Genomic DNA, 17,816 nt, shown 5'->3' on the forward strand with positions numbered 1-17,816 from the left:
TTTATAGTAAAAGTTAAATGAAAAAGTAGTAATTTCTAAACTTGATCTTCAACCTTCCTGTGAAAGGTCAAGTTACTGGATGAGTGTGTTGCTCATGCACACCTGGCCTTTTGAAAACAAATGAACAATCTGTCTGCAACTCTGGCTACCAAAAAACAGAATTAACATAAAAAAGTGTCAAACCTCCTTAAACAGCCAGACCACTGGTTGCAAAGACTGCAGAAGAACTGGTACAAAGGTGTCTTAGCCAAAAACATAGCCATGATATATTACCCTGAGTGTGCCAGAGAAATGCAAAGTAGAAACAAAACAAAGCAAAACAACTGAATTGTCCAATTCTTATTCATGATGTCCTACTTTTTTTATAGGGAATTTTCCCCCCTCTAATGACTATATGTCATAATGGGTTAGTATCAGCTCATTTAAAAAAATGGGAACCAATCCAAGGAAAACACACAGGGTTGCTGCCCTTTTCACCAAAACTCTTTCATTAATGTTGATAGAAGCACATTTCACCACAGCAATTTGCATGGCAGTTGAATTGCTGTTTGTATTGAACAGCAATCAGAGAAGAATAAGGGGAAACATGAACATGCCGGTGGTGAGCAAGAGAGCAGAGCAGCCCTCCAGCTTTTTCCACGCTGATCATTTGTTTTAAAGTTTATAAGAACAAACAGGATTGTTCATTATCATGAGGGGCACTAAGTTGTTACAGTATTAAATCACTTCAACTATCTAGAAATCTCACCCATATTCTCATCTTGTGTCTGTTCACAATACAGTAGTGTTTCTCAGAGATGCCCAGTAGCCACATTTCTTCAGCACTGGTTAATGACCCTGTTCATCATTGCAAATGCATGTATGTGAACAATACACCTAACAAGTGAGCAATTGCGTAGAGCAGTAACGTAGTTGGAGCAGGGAATTTGGGGGATCTAAGGTAAGTGTCAATGGTAGGGAGGCAGTAGTTAGGAAGAGATGGATATAAAGACATAGAAGCCCTGGTTGTTGACATCAGAGTACTTCTAAAGCAAGTCAAGAGAATGCAAACAGATGTGTATTTTTTAAAATCACAATATGCAGAAGGGTACAATTAGGCCGTGAGTCATACAAGTGATAAGTAGAGCAGGAAGAGAGAAGAGCAAAGCTCTAGGCGTGGCTTTAGTACTAACTGGGTAATCTCACGCAAACTATTTTCCTTCTTTGAGCCTCATGTCTTCATCTATTTATTGTAGAATGAAACATTTTAATATGGAATAGAAAGTTCTTTCCAACTCTTATGTTCTCTAGGTTTCTGAATAGAGGTAAGAAGGTTCAATAAATACAACCACATACTCAGAGACTTTTAAAAATGGCAGCAACACCACTAAAGCTTATTTAATCAAAAGCAAAAAATAAAAATAAAAAGAAGAATTTATTGGAAGTCCAGGTTATTTGTGGGCTTCCAGCAAGGATGAACGTAGTCCTCAATGCTCTTTTTCCTGGCTCTCATTTCTTCTTTGCCAGCCTCACTGTTGAACAAGTTCCTTCAACATAGTAGAAAATACAGACTTGGAAACACTAGGCAATGTAAGCTTGTGGCTTTAGAAGGAGAGAGTATCTACCCATTTTAATCCCTGAGAAGGATTCCTACTGGTGTTTCTTAACTCCTTTGCTCAGGGAGGTAAAATGCTCTGACTGCCAGCCTGGGTCATGACCTATTTTGGGGGCAGGACAGATTAGTTAGGGCCCCTTGACTGAAAATTTCACAGGAATCACATGGAAAAGGGGAATAGTGGTTCTCAATGGGAAGGGATATGGCACAAAGAAAAAAAACAAAAAGTGTCTACTTATACCCATTATATAAGCTAGGCAGTAGTTCAGTCAGGGAGAACATTTATTAAAAATTTATGTATTTTAAATGCCAATTCTAGGAATTCTTCTATAGTTTTATTCAGCTGTCCCTAATCAATCATTGTCATTGGCACCAGGTTTGTTGGAAAAGCCATGTGACTGCTGTATATTTGGAGAAAACTGAGAGCATAAGTTTTACATTGCTATAATTCTATGAAGTTAAGTGAGTAGACTGAACTTCTTTACATATGTATTTTATCAGTTGAGTGAGTTGTGCTGGGCTGCATAAGAGATCCTGTACCCATTATTTATCCAGTAGGTTTTATCTAAGGTGTTTGATGCTTAACAAACCAGGTTGACTCTAGAAGAACAAGATTAGTTTTCTTTTGTGGTTGATGGACCTCACTAAGCATCAGTCCAGTTCCACTGCACCATTAAACAATGTAATTCATTACAAAGGGCCCTGCTCTGAGAACATCTATTCTCCAGAAGTAATGGAGCTAAATGACCATGTCCTCATAGGGACACAGCAGTGATCTTATATTTCACGAATATCAAAGAGAATTGGGTTGAAGACACAGTTTGCTCAAACTAGTTGGAGTGGGGCATTTGGCCTATCTGATGTCCATTCTTCCTCCTTCTGTTACAGTATCCTCATTTTGCATCTGGAAACTATCATTTCTGTTCTTAGTCCAGTCCTTTTGAGATTATCAATGAAACTCTCCATACTTTGCCCTAGCCAAGCAGTAGGGAAGAGGTCTAAGCTAAGCTCATTAGCTGTTCTCTTTATGAAGTTTTATCTTGAATGGAATGACACAAAGATCAGAAGCACCCAAAATAAAATGCCCATTAGCTCATGCTACCCACATTCCAACCCACCTAGACCTTCTGTTGTTATTCCCTTCATATTCTGGGTCCTCTTTTCCCTGATTTACCTATTAGTTACTTCTATATCTCTCTAACAAATTCTAAGTGCTTGTTATTCAGTTCACAACTCATTGTGGTCAGTTGGCAAATGCTAGGTATCAGTCATTCCCAAATTCCATTTATTTAGCTCATGATTCTGTGAGTTGGAGTTGGCACTGTGCTCAGCTGGATAGTTTGTCTCGTCTCAGTTGGGCTCCCATCTGAGTCATCTGTGGTCATCTTCAGGTTGGCTGGGCAGCTCTGCTCCTAGGCTTTTGCTGGCTGCCAGCTGGGGCCACCTGCAGGGAGGCAAGGGTAGAAAGGGTCCTGTGCCATGTGTCTCTTGTCATATAGCAGGTTTGCTTGGGCATGTTCAAATAGTGGTGACAGGGTTCCATGTGGAAAACTGAAAATGTGTGAGACCTCTTGAAGCCTCAGTGCAGATTGACGCAGTTGCTTCAGCTATGTTCTTTTCACCAAATCAAGGTAGGAGTGAGCCCAGATGCAAGAAGTGGAGAAGTAGATGCACATGGCCTCTTGATAGAAGTAGCTACAGTGTCACAATGAAAATAAGCAAGGAAGCAGAAAGAGGAATGATTGAGGGCACTTAATATACAAAAACTCAAGTTGGTTTCTGTACCTTATAGCTGAAGAACCTGATATACCAACCAAAAACCCCTTTTTAAAATATACCCTAAAACATTGTCGTGCTCCTCTAACTTTATTGATATGATTGATTATAGGAGATTTGGGAAGCCAAAGTCAGTTCTTCTACAGCATACAGAATAGAAACTACTTCTTATCTTTAATCCCAGCACATGTATCTTGAGGAGATTGCTTGCCACTTCTCTATAGCCCTCTTAGCTGTGCAGTCTCAAAGGGCCATCACTGTAAGTTTTGTCATCTGCCAGATCTCTTGAAGTTTCTGTGTCTTGCCTGCCCAGTTATGACACACTGGCATGACTCTGCCACCCCACTATACTACCACTTTCTGCTGTATCTAGTGTAGCACTTGTTAAAAACATTGGGTTTGCATTTCTGGGATATATATTGAATTTCTGTAAGTTCTATTTTTCTTTTATGCAGCATAGCCTCTTGCTAAGCTATATCAATCACAGAGTAAGGCAAATGCTAATATTAATGTATGCTGCTGTGGGTGTTTCTTGCCAATTTTCATCCAAGTTCTGACTCAGCCTCATCCTCTTTAGGTTGTGAGATGTAAATAAGATTATAACACAGGGTGGTATAGCTGCAGGCAAAAAATATATTTTCCTTTATAACAAGTTCAAAAATTAATGTAGGGCACTGGAACACCACAGCCATATGCATGCATTAAGGCAGAATCTTCAGTTGACTACCTTCCAGCCACTAATTTCTCTGAGATGGTGCCAAGCTCTTGGTCAGATGTGGCTTCAATACATCCCACCCTCTCAGTGTGAAATGATAATTAATATGACTTTATAGTTGAGGTTGTGTTCTTACTTCCATTAATAACACCCATTATACCAGCATGTTTTAATTTGATTATAAAACTTGACTTATGAAGGTAGAACTTGGCTTGGGAACTTATTTTAAGAGCAAATGATTTGTTTCTAATTTTTCTTTCAAAAGAAAGAGACTTTCTCTTTTAAAGAAAATTTGTGTTACTTTTGAGTTATTTAAACATTGTATAAAATTTCTAAACTATTGGTATGCTTATGGATTTGTAATTAATATGGTATCATCCTCTGGTATCTTAAATAAAGCTGGGACCTCCCAGGGCTTCTCAGCTAGCTTATGTTTGTCAGCGTCCAAAGCTCTGCCACATGTCACCAGTTGGGATCAGAGAGCATTGTTTTTACATTGCTTCTCACACTTAAACATTAAATTCTTTTCCCAGGCAACAGTTTTTTCAAGCTATTGACTGTATAACATTTGATGATAAGAGGCAACCCATTTTTACATTGTATTTTGATGGGTATTTTACTTTCTTGTTGTAGATCTGCTGGAAGAGACCCAAAGAAAAGATGAAGAAATGGGATCTCTGCAGGTAAAGTAAATTCTCAGATAGCGCAAGTATCCTTGAGATAAAAGCATTTGTTTTTTGCTCTGTTATCCTTTATTACTGTCACATTCAATTGGTATAGCAAAGGGTGTGACAGGTACAGTGTTAGGTCTTTAAAGTTAACATTGGAACTTGTTTCCTTTAGAAGTCTTTGAGAACACTTATAACCAGAAGCAGGAAGCCAACTCAGCCTCTATCCTAGTTTTGAAAGAAACCTTTATTCTTTGGTATCACTTAATGGGAACTGCCACATTAGGAAATGAAGGCAATATCCTTTCAAAGTCATTTTCCCCAAAACAGGTCTGATGAATGAGGATGAATTCATGGAATCTACATTTTCATATGAAAGTTAAAAGTATTCCGACTCCATGGATGTCATCTACCACTGACCAACTAACACACACATCTATGGAGATTAAAGTTTATCTTGTATAGCCTCTCAATTTACCACGGGTTTATACACATTTCTTGGACTGGAAAATTGTGTTTGATTGAAAGATTTCACTAGAATTTTAATTGACATTTCCATGTATGAGCAATTGATGTTAAGTTGGCATCTGACAGAAGTTCTTTCTTCCTTTTACATTGGGCTAACTTACAAGTGGGTAACTCAAGTGTCTGTCTTTATTATGAGAAACATAATCAGTTATGCTCACATGACAGAACCAATTCACTTAATGTCATGTTGGGGATTAAGAACAGTAAATACTTTGGACATTTAGAGTTCTTCGTGGGCCTGGAGCTATAAGGCAGGATTGGACAGTGATATAATGAGCTGGCTTGAGTGCTTTAGGGGTTTAGGGGTAAAGATGTTTGCTTTTGGCAAATGAAGGATAGGTCAAGTAAAGGCCAAAGAGCAAGGGAAATGATCTGTGATTGGGGAATCTTCTGTTTGATGGTATATCCATTAAGAGAAAATTGTATGATTGATCCAGAAATGCTGATGAAACATAGTTCTACACATCTAATAAAAGTGGCGCTTGTTAGCTACAGTTTTATACAGATTAGTTTCTGTTAACATCTTTCAATATATTCAGGTATAAAAAGAAAGAACATTGTTTGGTCCAGTCAGGGGCTAGGAAAAATCTCAAGCATATACTCACCCTGCCTAATTCTGTGAAATTAATATCAGCTATGCTTGTTGTCATAGAAAGCAAAGTTCTATGTACACTAAATGTGTATACTGAGAAGGCAGTAAAGTATCTTTGAGACATTTCAGCTATGTGCTGTGTTTGCCATTGCCCCCAGAATACCACATATAAACATATTTGTTAAACATATATCTTTTGAAATGGCAGGACAAATAGTTTTGAGTTTCTCTCACAATACAAATGTTGGAACCAGTAATCTCATTAAATTTAATAGGCTATGTTACTTCTCAAATATTTAGTAAGTACTGGCAGCATTTTCTACAAAAATGTCCATTCAGTGCAATAGAATATACTAGCCAGCTAGCTGTGGACATTTATAGATGTAGAGTGTGCCATATGATGTCCTATAGCAGAAGAGTTTAATGTTGGCACTTTGTACTGGTGATTAGTGCCTGATACTAGCACTCTATTAAGAATAAAGAGAGAATTGACACCTCTGAGAGTGCATAAGAGTGCAGAGGCACATCACAGAAAGCCTTTGATATTAAACACTAGAGGAAAATCCATGGAAAAGCACCTATATTCCTAAGTTTCTATATTCACATATATCAAAGGTGGTAGTTTAGAGAAAACTATTAAAGTATATAGGTTGAAGTCCTACAATCACACGATAGCTCTGCTTCTGATTTACTGGGTAACCTTGGATAACTCAATTAACTTTGCTGTGCCTATTTTCTCATCTGTAATATAAAATCATAAAACTGTCTTGCAGAAGTGTTTAGTGTGGATTAGATTATCCCAGAGGGGAGAGCTAAATATTTAATTCCAATTTACAGTGTTAGCAGATCCTCATGTATCCAAATTGGAGTCAATTTTATTTACTCATTATCATCTTATAATTATGTATAACAGATATTCTGCATTTAATATTATTTTCCTTAAGGGTGGGGGGGTATTTTATTTAGCTCTAAATCGTTCCCAGTTTTCTGTAAATAAAAGGTACTCCATTTTCTCATTGAACAAATGTTTATTGAGCACCAGTTCTGTGCATAGCACTGTACAAGGTGCTAGGGATACAAAGGCAAGCTACATGTACTGGATAGCTTCTTGCTCTCTATATCAGAATTAGTGGAGAAGACTATCAAATGAATTTATAATAAAATGAGTGTTTATAATAAAATACTAAATAGTCATATTAATGGGAATGTATAAGTTGCAGTGGGAACATATATTACGAAAATCTGTCCTTGTTTGTTGTAGGGAGGGTAGGTTTGGTGGGAGTGAACAGGAAGTAGGTGTAAGTGCAATTTGAAGGTAGGCATGTTGAGCTGGAATGGGGTGGCAATCCAAGTAGGCTTCCCAAAGGAAGCCAGTGTTTAAATGATAACTAGGAGTTAGCTAGGCAAGTTGAAAAGAAACGTGAAGATAATAAAAGTTTTAGGCAGTTAAAAGGATATGGGAAGGCCTAGGATAAGAGAAAACACAGTTTCATGTTTAAGAAACTGAAAGAAGTTTGGTATGGGAGAATGTATCATCTGAGAGAGGAGAGGCAAAACAGGAGTTTGTAGAGTAAGCAGAGGTCTAAAGGATCTCCTGAAAGAGTTTGGACTTTACCTTTAGTATGAGCGAAACCAGTTAAGGCTTGGCAAGAAGAAAATGATATTATCAAGTTTGCATTTTGAATAGGTGACTGGCTGTAAATTCAAAAATAATTAGGAACAGGCAAGATTGAAACCAAGGAGACCAGTTAAGCAGATATTTGTGAGACTCTTGGCAAGAGATGATGGTGACCCGGATTGGGCAATAGCAGAGAACATGAAGAGCGGGTGGTTTTTAAATGTATTTTACCATATAAAGCCCATGGAACTTTGATATTGGATGTTAAGGGGTGAAAAGAAAGGAGTTAATGATTCTTGTATTTCTTGATTGGGCAACTTCAAGGATGGTTGTGCTAGTCAATGAGGTAGAGAGAAGTTGGTCAGTTCAATTTTTTATGTTTTCAAACATCCAAATGGCAATGTCAAGGGTGAAGGTTCGTGTGAATCTGGAGCTCAGATGTTTAAACTTGACATGCAGAACTTGATGTCATCAGATCTTGCATCCGTATTATATGGATGATACTAAAAGCCATAGGAGCAAATGAGTACTCCCAGGAGAATTGTGTAGAATGAGAAGAAATGAAAGCCTAGTCACAGCAACAGATAAAAATGTTCAACATCTCTAATCATTAGAGAAATGCAAATCAAAACTACCATGAGGTATCATCTAACCCCAGTGAGATTGGCCTCTATCAAAAAATCCCAAAACAACAAATGCTGGCGACGATGGAGAGAGACAGGAATGCTCTTACACTACTGGTGGAACGGCAAAGTAGTGGAAGCTCTGTGGAAAAGAATTCGGAGATACCTCAAAGAGCTAAAAATAGAAATACTATTTAATCCAGCAATAGCACTATTAGGCATCTACCCAAAAGAGCAAAAGTTGTTCTATAATAAAGACATCTGCACCCGAATATTTATGGCAGCACAATTCACTATTGCAAGGATGTGGAAACAACCTAAGTGCCCATCAATTCATGAGTGGATTATTGAAATTTGGTAATGTATACAATGGAATATTACTCAATTATAAGAAATGACAGTGATATAGCACCTCTTAAATTTTCCTGGATTGAGCTTGAGCCCATTATCCAAAGTGAGGTAACACAAGATTAGAAGAATAGGCTCCACTGTACTCGCCATCAAATTGGTACTGACTGATTAACACAATTGTGCTCACATGGTAGTAATATTCTCCAGGGATGGGGGTTGGGAGATTAAACTCACAGCATTCTGTGTGCATTGTGAGGGGGAAGGGCAGGCCTCTAACCCCCACTAGGGAGAGGCAAAAAAAAATGTAACCAAAATGTTTGTACCCTAACCTCAGGGCACACCAACATTTAAATAGTAGACTAAGCATGAAAATCCTGCAAAGGAGTCTAAGACAGAGCAAAAATAATTTCAGAAGAACATAGTGTTATGAATCTTAGCAAAAGAATATTTCAAGGGGAAAATCATCAATAGAACTGAATAAATATATTTTAAATCCTTGGATCCATTTAACTATGGGGTTTAGGTTTCAAAACAAAAATTTATCATCAGATGAATTGTAGTTTCCTTTTATACCTGTGAAGCAAATCTTATGTTTTTTGCTTTCTCAGATGTTCACTACTTAGCACAGTGCCTCATCATGGTGGGTACTCAGTAATTTTCTGTTGACAAAACAAACAAATGGCACCCTATTTGTCTCTTATTTATATAGAACCTATTCCTGGATCTCCTTATGGTCCACCCATTAAAAAACAACACTCATCTCTGTTCCAGAGTTCATTTTTGGCTTAAATTTTTTGAGGGGAATTGTCCAAGTTCTGTCATTCCTGTGCGCACGCACGCACACACACACACACACACACACACACACACACACACACACGAGTAATTTGGCATGAGCGATAAGAAGCAATGGAAAAGGATAAAATAGCAGGTGGAAGGGTTGGGCAGCAGGGAAGAGTGTTTTCAATCTTCAGAGGAATCACAAACAATGAAGACAAACATATTTGACAGTGATTTTTACAATGCAGCTTGTAATTACCAAAATTCTTCATTGGAGCTTAACATTGTCTGGCTCATTTTTCTGTGACATTCATTTGCAGTTACATTGTGTGCTGCTCTTCTTAAAAACAAAGTGTTGTCTTTGACTATAAATGTGTAGTGCAGTATCAGAGTTCTATTTGCATATGGGTTTGAGGTGCATTGAAACAAGCAAATCCCTTCTTCAATCCTCTCAAGATCAGCTGAAACATTTAAAATAGACACAAAAGGTAATCCATTTTTCCTCAGCGTAGTTGAAATGTATTCAGAGACTTGACACCTTGCTCATGATGGCTGGTAGTGGTAGGTACTACTGCTGTTTTTTGTTTTTATTTTTTAAAATACCAATCTACCTGGTTCACCTTTCATTGACTTCTCACTTTTCCCCACGTTGCTTTGTGAATCCAAAAATGCAAAGCATACCAAGAGTTAGTTTCATGCTTAGTTATAAAAGCTTCACAGTGCTACCTATGACAGTCACTAAACAGAGTATTTGCAAAACTCATATGCCCCTCCTCATATCCTAACTTATGGTCATCTGTCTTTTCATTTAATTTGAAATGAGTTAAGACTAGATGATTATGAACCTAATTTTTCCTATTCATTTTCTTCTTTTACTAGGCAATCTGTAGGTTATTTTGATGCAGCCATATCCATATCTGTAAATTGGGGACAATAATAGTACTGACTTCATAGTACGATCGAGAGGATTAAGTACAGTAGGAAATGTACAAACCTTGGTGCCTGGCAGATCTTCAATAATTATTAATTCTACTCACTTTCTATTTGCACCTATTCTGTGCCAGACATGATGCTACATGCTAGGGACAAAGCAGTATACAAGTCAGACAGAGTCTCTGCAACCTTGGAGTTCTTTCTTCCCTCTTTCCCCCTTCTCCCCTTACCCTCTCTGTTATCCACCCCACCACATGGTCAACCCTGAAATTTAAATTCCTATTTTTGTCAGGCTATGCTGAAGAAAGTATTATATGTCTTTGGATTGCTGCTGAATATAATGAGGAAGAAGAAAAGAGGCACAATGTGGCAATAATGAAATTGATTATTGGGCTACATATGAATGTTGTCTCTGTCTTAGGAGGAGAAAGAAAACATTTTAGTTATAGGACCTATAATCTAAATGTTGTCACAAGTATTTCTGGACACTTAGAAGTTTTATTAGAAATGAGTAGAATCCCTTGTTTAATTTTTTTTAAAAACTAACTTTATATATATTTTTAAGTGCTGTATTTTTTTCTGAAACATTTCCAGAAGCTATGCCATGAAGCATATTAAATGGCATTAGTGATGTACTGTTTTTCAGATGGCTTATAATTACATTTAATTTCTTTATCAGTTGGCTTTTTTTTTTTTTTTTTTTTTTTTGAGACAGAGTCTCGCTTTGTTGTCCAGGCTAGAGTGAGTGCCATGGCGTCAGCCTAGCTCACAGCAACCTCAAACTCCTGGGCTCGAGCGATCCTTCTGCCTCAGCCTCCCGAGTAGCTGGGACTACAGGCATGTGCCACCATGCCCGGCTAATTTTATATATATATCAGTTGGCCAATTAATTTCTTTCTATTTATAGTAGAGACGGGGTCTTGCTCTTGCTCAGGCTGGTTTTGAACTCCTGACCTTGAGCAATCCGCCCGCCTCGGCCTCCCAGAGAGCTAGGATTACAGGCGTGAGCCACCACGCCCGGCCTATCAGTTGGCTTTTAAAAATAGTCTGGAACCTTTCATTCAAAGGGTTTGATTTTAAGGGTGGAGGGACAGGCATTAGATTTTGTTTTTGTCACTTCAATAGTACTTAGGCAAAAGCATTTGAAGCAGGCAGGAAAGAGAAGATAACCTTTTCCCCAGCCATTACTTTATTTCAGATACTTAGGGAGTAGCCTATGGCAGCACAGTGTTTCAAGGAAAAAATAGAACATAATTTCTTAACTCTTTTGAAACACACCTATTAAATATTAATATAGGGGTATTATAATGTAGAGAATGCCAGTGTAAAGTTGTTAGGCACATTGTTGGAGAAAAACTGGGCAAGAAAAATCACCAAAGAATGTGACTGACCTGGGCAGATAAATTGCCCTGGTAGAAGCTAACAAGATCATACATTAACATCTCAATGGACCCATTAGATGGCCAATCCTCTTGGTGAAAAACCATGCAAGAACTAGGCTGGTGACAGACCAGCTGGATAATTGCCATGGTTTTGCTGTCAGTCATTTCTGCTAGACTGTAGAATGCCTGTAACCTGTACTCTGAAACCACGTAGTGGTTTGGGGATTTTAAAGAGTAAGTTTAGAACTAGAGGAGTGGCCAGCTACGAGTCCCTTTCAGAGTCCCTTCGGAGGTACTTTAGAAGGGTAAAGATGAAGGGGGAGGCTCTGCTCTAGCACTGGATCTCCGGAAGAATTGAAGCAGTTCGCTTCCCCAGAAATTCTAATTTTCTTGGGAAATGCTAAAGTACACTTTTAGAACTCTCAATTTGAATAAATTGATAAATTGGGATTAGCTGTTTAAGGTTTTATTAAACTAGAAAGTAATACAGTCCCTGCTCATCCCTAGGCTGACGCATGAGAGCTATAATGAAACTTCTACAATTCTAGAAACCAAAATGTAACACATACTTACTTATTCTTTCCAGATGTATTCCTCAGGACTTAGGCAAATGATTATGTATCTCTATTTTTTCTTCTGATATATGATTTTTTAAAAATGTTCTAAGCAATGACATAAACAAAACAAAACATGAGTGATTATGGGAGTAGAAGGTTGGGCAACCCTTTGCCACTATCAGGGCAAGGAAACTCAGTGGTTCATTAAAATCTATATTTTTTGAAAAGGTGAAGAGGCTTACCAAGCATTAAATTTGGTATGAGGTCTCAACAGAGATAAAGCATTAGCAGTCTGTCTTGAGGTCAAGCAGGGTCTGAGCCAATTAGATTTGCACACTTCAATTTACTAAGTCAAGAGGCCTCAAGAGAACAGACCAAAGCTCAGTAAAATGGATTCTACTTGAAATTTTAGTGATCATTAAATTTTATCACCCTGTTTTACCTGAAATTTGGAATTTAATTTTAACTCTAAATTTATGGCAGAATAAAACTTGAAAATAGAGTACCCCAAGAGGAAAGTATTCTTGTCTCTGAATATATCGAAGTTGATTGACTAGGTCATTTTGTTTTGAGAATAAAAGAAGTATAAAAATCTGCCTGGCACTGTTTATCCAACAGTATGAAAAGCACAAGTCTTCAGGACTTAGCATTCTCCTTGAGTCAAGTTTCTAAAAAAGCTTTTTTAAAAAAATAAAAAAAAAAAAAACCAGACACCATTTGGAAACATTTTAAAAATGCAAAGACAAAGAATAGTCTTTGAGCTCATAAGCCTGAATTCTACTCTGGGACATGAAGTTTACTAAAAAAGTTGGTAGTGAAAATGACCCAGGTGTATTTTACAGATTTGGTAAATTGCTCCCACCAGGGGGGAAGATTATTTGATGCACCATCCCCTTTGCAGTTGGCTTCATAAAAAGCAACACTTCAGAAAATATCCCTTGGTACCACTGTCAAGAGTCCAAGCTCTGGCTCCATGGGCAATAGCAGCTTATGCTTTCTTGTGAAAAATGAAAAACCGTCTCAGCACATTATGATGTTTCAGTATTGAGCTTGTCTGAGAGTTTCTGCCAGTCTTGAGTTAGTGGTCACCTTACAATTTGAGGAAATTTCCTTTGGGTTGTAGAACTTAAGTGATCACTTTAAATCCATTCCACACAATATATTACAGTGTGCTTATGCCTCTCACATTACATCCCTAGATAGACCTCTGACTTTGGGCAAATAACCTTGTTCATCCATTTTGTCTTTCATCTCCTGAAAACATTGACAGTTGTGAAAATCAATATTCTAAGTTATGAGTATAGTATGCAACAGATTTGGAAACAATGCCCAGCAATAATACTTTTCTGGTTGAAACAAATTTTCATTGACTCATAAGACAAATCTCTGAGGTTCTATGTATTAATAGGACATCATTGAAAGTAACTGTAGTTCCCACTCCTAGACCTATCTCCTCTCCCAATCTCTGGCTGATTTTTCAGAATATACAGAAACATTGCAGAGCATTTCCCTAGTCTGAGATCCTGAAATCTCACTAATATTATGCTTCAGTCTACTAACAAATACTTATTTAGCACTTGTTAACCCCTATTAGGATTGTGCTAACTCAGCCCGGAAGGGTGATGGTCTGTGCATCAAAGGAGAAGAAAAAAGTCACCTCTCACTTGTTAATGAGTGATATTAATAACTAGTGAGCAATTATTTGTGTCGTACACTGTACTAAAACTTCTAAATCTATGTCATTCATTCTTCACAACAATCCTAAAAGATGGATCCTACTATTCTCATTTTCCAGATTACAACACTAAGGCTCATAGCTTGTTCACCAGTAAGTGTTAGGGCTACTGCTTGTATTTGAACCTGCTTTGCTTCTGTACTGTTAATACTATTACTGTTATACTTAAATACTTCATGAGCTATGAAGAGCAGAATTTCTCTACCTTTTTTTGTTCTGGTTTGTTTAGGTTCCTGGTCTTTCTTTTAATTTCTTCCATTTCTTTTCCTGCAAGAATGATTCATTAGCAGACATATTAAGCATGTATTGTGGTAAAATAGTGGCACCCTACCTCTGCAAAATAAAAGTTATAAGAAACTACATAATTTTTGGAGAGTGCATTAAATAAGTCAGGTGATACGGAGGACTTAATGTTAGTGAAACTTCTCATTGCCTTTCTATAAGTTTAAAACTACTTATAAACTCTCAGACTCCAAGTTTATGTACATATAACAACTGGGGTAGTGTCGTATATATTTGATTACCAGCATGCGAGGAAGATTTTAATTCCTGGTGCAAGATTATAAACAGTCCAGTAATCTCAAACCCTTCTAGGAAGAAGAAGGGATCATTTTTCTTTTTCCATTCTGCACCTTTTCTTTTTGCTTATTCATCATGTTTTAAATAAACAGACCAAAGAAAGTTGTTATTAAAGCCCTCCTCAGGCTTCTTCAATTTCAGTATTAAACCAAGTTCAAAATATTCTGGCAAAAATTAAAGGCAGCATTAGAAGGTTTCCATAAATTTTAAATTGTGCAAAAAAGTGATAAAACTAAAATGTGCTGAAAAAATGACTAATAAGCATCTCCTGTTATATTTTTTTTTACTTTTTATTGTAATCAGTGATTATTCTGCATTTTAAAAATTGGTTCTAAAGTACACTCCTTTTCCAGAGTCTCTGTATCCCATTTACTATTCTATATTTAATTTTCTGGAAGTTTAATATTTACTTTTGAAAGTGTAAAGGCTTATTAGCATGTTAGTAAATTATGTGCAATATCTGTTAACCATACTTCTGTATTTGCTCATAAAGTGAAATAGCAAATATTACCTACAAGAGACTCTATGCCTTTACTACATTCTGTTGTAATAGTAGTCCCAAGTTATCAGTTTACTGTTAGAAAAGGAAGAACTAATAAATTTGTCACAAATGAAACAGGAGTTGGAGCAAGGAGGCCATATATGGGCTCAGTGATGAATCCAAACTCCTGCAGTCAAGATCTGGAAGAATTGGGGAATCAGAATAATAGGGGTGTCATTTAGCTGCATGATATCACAGCTAATTAAGTTTAGATTTTTCACTTTTCTCTGTTCTTTCTTCTGCTATTTCCCCAGTGGTATTGACTGTGTGTGCTTCTACTAGCCTGATGTCAGACCCAGAGAAGTAAGAAAGAGTTGCAACTTACTTAACAAAGGCAAATGGCAAAAACATAATCTCTCCTTTATTATATCATGAAATAAATATAAAAATGTGTACAAATAACAGTTTTTATTTGATCATTAAATTTTATTGTGATATAGTATACTTTATTACACTGTCACCTGATGTCTATTAAAAATGAGATTCTGAAATGCTGTTCTGGCATATGTAATTTTAAGGAAGAAGCTCCAGAAGAGTGTTCCAGTGCATCCCCTAACCTTTACCAGGCAAAAACATAAAATAGCCCTGATGCTAATAAAAAAATATTTATTGTCTTATTTGCTCATAAAACTGCACTGTCATGTGGTATTTCCATTAGCTCTATTTTTGCAGAGCTGTTAAAAGGAGAAGGATCTCTCTCTCTCTCCATATATATATATATATATATATATACACACACACACACACATACATACACACACACACATATATATATGTTCACATACATGCATACATACATACATATATATAACTTTTAATTTGTTTTTGAGAGTTAATATAGACTCTTTTGAGTCAGGCAGACCTAGACTAAAGTCCTAGCCCCATTTAATTGTGATGTGAACTTCAACACATTTAATGTGTTTGAGTCTGTTTAACTTCAGATGAATGAAATTAATAATATCCTTCTCCTGGAAGTTTTTGTGAGAATTAAAAATAAGAACATCAAAAAGATACCTGCACTCAAATGTTTATTGCAGCACAATTCACAATCACAAAGGGGATGGAATCAACCCGGTGCCCATCAATTCATGAATGGATTAATACAATGTGGTATATGTATACCATGGAGTGCTACTCAGCAACAAAAAAGATGAATTAATACCATTTGCAACAATCTCGATGGCACTGGAGACCATTCTCCTAAGTGAAGTATCGCAAGAATGGAAGAACAAACACCCCAATGTATTCACTATTAAACTGGAACTAACCGATGAGCACACAAGTGCACAGAGAGAAGTAAAACTCAGTGGAGAGCAACCAGGGGATAGGGAGAGGAGGGGGAGGGGAATAAACCAGCCTAATGGGTACTCTGAACACTGTTTGGGTGATAGGCACACGTATAGCCAGGACTCAAGCATTACAAAAATGATCCATGTAACCAAAAACATTACCCACTTAATATTTTAAAATAAAAAATAAATAAAAACAAAAATAGAAACATATAAGTACCCAATACAATGTTGGCACTTAAATTTTCAGTGAATAGTGTTGATTGTTATGATATTAGTAATTTAAAGGGTTGTTTTCATTAATAGCCACAACACACATACCAGTGTCCCATGTGTTCTTCAAATTAAGGAAGCCCATTCCTGTCCCAGGACCTTTGCATTTGCTACCTCCTTTCTCTGTAATATTCTTCCTTTAGCTCTTTCAATGGCTGGCTCATTTCTGTCTTTTAGGTTTCAGCACAAATGTTACCTCTTCATGGGGACTTAACCTAACCCACCTGTCTAAAGTATTTTCATGTCATGAAACATTATCCTTATTCTGATTGTTTCAGCCAAATAAAAATACAAAGACCATTTTTAGCTCATGGGTCTAGAAAAACATGTGGCTGGCTAGATTTGGCCCACTCTGCCTTAGAGTGAACTAGTTTAATGGTTCTCTATCTCAAGAATGTGGGTTTTTGAAAAGATGAACTGGCACAGGTGAGTCCAAGAATAAATTTTTGAGTTCTTTCTCAAAGAATAAATTTCTGTTGGTAGCATTTTAAATAATTTGGCAAATGAAAAGAAGGTATGATTTTGAATAATCAGACATCCTGAACTTGTACAATGTCACCACATCAGGGCTCCATTATCCAAAGGTGCGTAAGTGCTACCAGTAGCTTTCATTACAGGCTAAAACTGCCCCGATGCAACTGTTATTAGACTCCCATCTTATTTATTTCTTCATTTCTTAGACTTTGAAATTTAGGATGAGTTACTTCCAGGGCTAAATTTGAAAACAGGACAATTGAGGGTACTTTGAACAAAATGACTATTCTTTATTTATAATCCTGAAAAGTAAAATATTTTACATTTTAAGTAATGATTTCCTTAAAATTTGTCGCATTAAATGGTTAAGGAATTATTTTGGGGACCATTTTTAAAGTACTATATGATATCATTTTCTCCAAATGCAAAAATGTAAAAACTTTGAAATTAGTATAGTCTTCTTAGTGTTATTTTTATACCTAATTACTATTTATAGCACTTTTAATTACTTTAAGATAATAGAACCTTTCAACTCTTTTTCATAACTCACATCTCTCTTAAACAGCCGAAGCTATGGTTTAAATCTCTGCCTTGGGAAGATGCTAGTCAGACTACAGTGAAAAATCAGAATGAAGCTCAATTTGAAGAAAAAGCAGTTAAGTATTTCATAGATAGGAATATTTAGGATATTTGGAACTAAACAGTCAAAACATATCTGCTTTATTTTAGGGCATATAGGATAATCCAGCCTTCAGGTATACTTCTCAGAAGCACAACTAAAAACTAAGTTTTGGGGTTGTTCTTTTCC

At 36.7% G+C, this 17,816-nt stretch overlaps 1 protein-coding gene across 5 annotated transcripts in view; it reads left to right on the top strand.

The window, feature by feature from the left end:
• The window catches only part of CEP128 (centrosomal protein 128), a 362,607-nt gene that overhangs the window by 284,255 nt on the left and 60,536 nt on the right, over positions 1-17,816 (top strand). For all 5 annotated transcript variants that reach the window (XM_020285697.2, XM_076003809.1, XM_076003811.1 and 2 more), the window contains one exon: positions 4,719-4,768. In XM_020285697.2, the coding sequence (XP_020141286.2) occupies positions 4,719-4,768 (50 nt within the window). The remainder of the gene's footprint in view (positions 1-4,718; positions 4,769-17,816) is intronic.

The sequence above is a fragment of the Microcebus murinus genome, chromosome 6 (genome assembly GCF_040939455.1).
Source record: "Microcebus murinus isolate Inina chromosome 6, M.murinus_Inina_mat1.0, whole genome shotgun sequence".
Taxonomy (NCBI): Eukaryota; Metazoa; Chordata; class Mammalia; order Primates; family Cheirogaleidae; genus Microcebus; species Microcebus murinus.